The 2,846-nt window shown below is 34.6% G+C and overlaps 1 protein-coding gene across 2 annotated transcripts in view; it reads left to right on the plus strand.

Annotated features, from left to right (window-relative positions):
- The window catches only part of LOC117103964 (ankyrin repeat domain-containing protein 39-like), a 2,051-nt gene extending 1,853 nt beyond the window's left edge, over positions 1-198 (plus strand). For both annotated transcript variants that reach the window (XM_033244606.1, XM_033244607.1), the window contains exon 4: positions 33-198. In XM_033244606.1, the coding sequence (XP_033100497.1) occupies positions 33-176 (144 nt within the window). In that variant the 3' untranslated portion in view covers positions 177-198. The remainder of the gene's footprint in view (positions 1-32) is intronic.
- Positions 199-2,846: the final 2,648 nt, after the last annotated feature.

The following is a 2,846-nucleotide window of genomic DNA, read 5'->3' on the forward strand; positions in this document are numbered from 1 at the left end:
CTTATCAAAATGTATTGTTTATTTTGTCGCAGGCAGCAGAGGGAGGATTCACAGATGTTTGCAAATCTCTACTAGAAGCTCAACCGTCTCTTTTGGAAATTGAAGACAAACGCAGGAAGCTTGCTTGGCAATATGCAAGTGATGTTATCTTAAGAGATCTTTTACATGTGCAATAAAATGCGACCCCTTATGCTTGATATTCAACATAAGCAATAGGTTTTCAAATTTTTATACTACTGTACCCACAACCAACCATGCAGATACTTCCTTTCATGACCAACAACTAAGCTACCCCCAAGCCGGGCACTCGCTGTGAAGGACGTAACGCCACGAAGAGGGCACAACGAAGCGTTTCTTATGACGATCTGTTAAGACTGCCACCATTAATCAGCTTGTGGCATTATCTCATAGAACTATTAAACAACTAGAGTGCTGACAAGATGGCGCAGCAATGCAGAGTTTTGTATGTGTACCATCCAAGATGGCCGTCATAGTAAAGCGCCAAATTCAGGCTTAGTATACATATTACATATTAATAAGCCCTCTGACTGACTATTATTTCATTAATGATAATGAGTATTGGTAATAACAAATTATTAAAATATTGTAGCAAAAACGAGGACCAAGTGGAGCATCTTATTCAAAAATAAAGTACTAAGGAATGAAAATTAAAATCGTGTACATTACACCCAAACACCGCAACGCTCGAGTTTCAAACATACGGGTAACTAACTGTACTGAACTTTCTGCGTAAATTGAGGGCGCAATTGCAAACGATTTTCCAGAGCCGTAGATAGAGCATAGAGCTATTAAACAACTAGAGTGCTGGCAAGATGGCGCAGCAATGCAGAGTTATGTATGTGTACCATCCAAGATGGCCGTCGTAGTAAAGCGCCACCTTCAGGCTTAGTATACATATTATTACATATTAATAAGCCCTCTGACTGACTATTATTCATTAATGATAATGAGTAATGGTAATAACAAATTATTAAACTATTGTAGCCAAAACGAGGCCAAGTGAAGCATCTTATTCAAAAATAAAGTACCAAGGAATGAAAATTAAAATCGTATACATTACACCCAAACACCACAACGCTCGAGTTTCAAACATACAGGTAACTAGCTGTACTGAACTTTCTGAGTAAATTGAGGGCGCATTTGCAAACGATGGCGCTTAGCGAAATTTGATTGGCTAAATCTATGGTAGCCATCTTGGATCTACTGTATAATCATATTTACCTAACTTTGGAATTAATTAATCAGTGACGTGCTGTATTATTTCGAGAAGATAAAGTGAGGACGATTCTTTATTTATTTTTTTTTCGTTACGATTATCTTTTTGTTTTGGAAGTCTGTCATCTAGGCCTATGCCTACCTAGTTGCTAGCAGCCTCCTCTATAGAATGAGGCTCCTAAAAGTCAATACTGAAGAGGAGAAAGGTTGGTTGTGCAGACAGAGTAGGTTTGTGAATCGTCGGCGATAATATGTTAATTTCGCCTGTAAATGAATGATAAAAATATTAATAACACGAAAGTTTTATAATTGTATCTAGGCCTTTAGGCCTATGACTTCGTAAACTTTAATTTATGAAATAATATGCTGGTCATCTTCAAACCAATACAAATAGCCTAGGCCTATTTGTAAATTGTAATCTAAACAATAAATCAAAGTTGAAGAATTATTGCATTGATAGACATTTTTGTACAACATATGCCTAATCATTCATAATCAAGAAGCCAGGCCTTGTAAGTAAAATAGCAGCATTCCTCACACTTTGTTTATAATATTAGTGAGTTATAATATTATCATTATTACTGTATTATTATTTATTATTATTATTATTATTATTATTATTATTTATTATTATTATTTATTACTATTCATTGAAATTTTGATTTGTAATTTGTAAAACATTTAAAAGTTTTGATTTAAAATATGTATTAAAACAATCAATATATTATTATTACATTACAATTAGGCCTATATCTTTAAAATATATTTTTATCTTTAAAATCTTTAGTTGCACAATTAATTGATTTGTTAAAGCACAATTGGGCATGTTTGCATAGCACAGGACTCCTTGGACAAGTTTTCGCTTGTATTGGAGGATTCAATTTTTATTTTTAATTATAATTTAAGCTACCTTTGACTGATTCTTCATGTAGCTTTCTGGAAATTTAGTTATATAATTTAACAGCAAAGTGCAACATTGCATCTTTTTATAAATCATTGCTGCTTGAAAATCCTTCCTTTTTTTTTTTTATTATCTTCGTAATTAAGCCGATTTAAGTACTACCTTAAGGTGTTCGGCCGAAGAAGTACCGAAATTTAGGCCTGTCTAGGCCTAGTAGTAGTAGTAGGTGGATATATATTACGCGAAGTGGGGCGGGCGGCGGTACATGCCTTATAATTTACTACTCCGTGGATAGCGAGATTTTTCGATCGCCATGCAAAGTTAAAATAAAATCCCAAATCCTCCTCCTTTTTGGAATTTTAAGGAAATTAATACATTCTTGTTTCTTTGTTGGATCGATTGCAGCAACCCCAAACCCAACATAACGGTATTTCACATTATAATTATAGCATTAATCATCTATAATAATTACTGCTAACTTCCTTCCCTATCGCGTTGTTTTGTTTTGGTGACAACATGGCCGCCGGTGTAAGTCACGTGATTGAAACCGAGTTGGCCAAACTCTCTCTATCTACGGCTTTGCGATTTTCCCCCTACGAAACTATACTTGATTACAGACTAGTGGTAGATGCTAAATACAACGGGTGTGTTTTTCTTTCCAAAAATTAGGATGCCTGAAATATTATCAATTCATTGGGCCTACACAGAG

The sequence above is a fragment of the Anneissia japonica genome, unplaced genomic scaffold (assembly GCF_011630105.1).
Source record: "Anneissia japonica isolate Jap-2015-1 unplaced genomic scaffold, ASM1163010v1 scaffold288103_len61857_cov185, whole genome shotgun sequence".
Lineage (NCBI taxonomy): Eukaryota > Metazoa > Echinodermata > Crinoidea > Comatulida > Comatulidae > Anneissia > Anneissia japonica.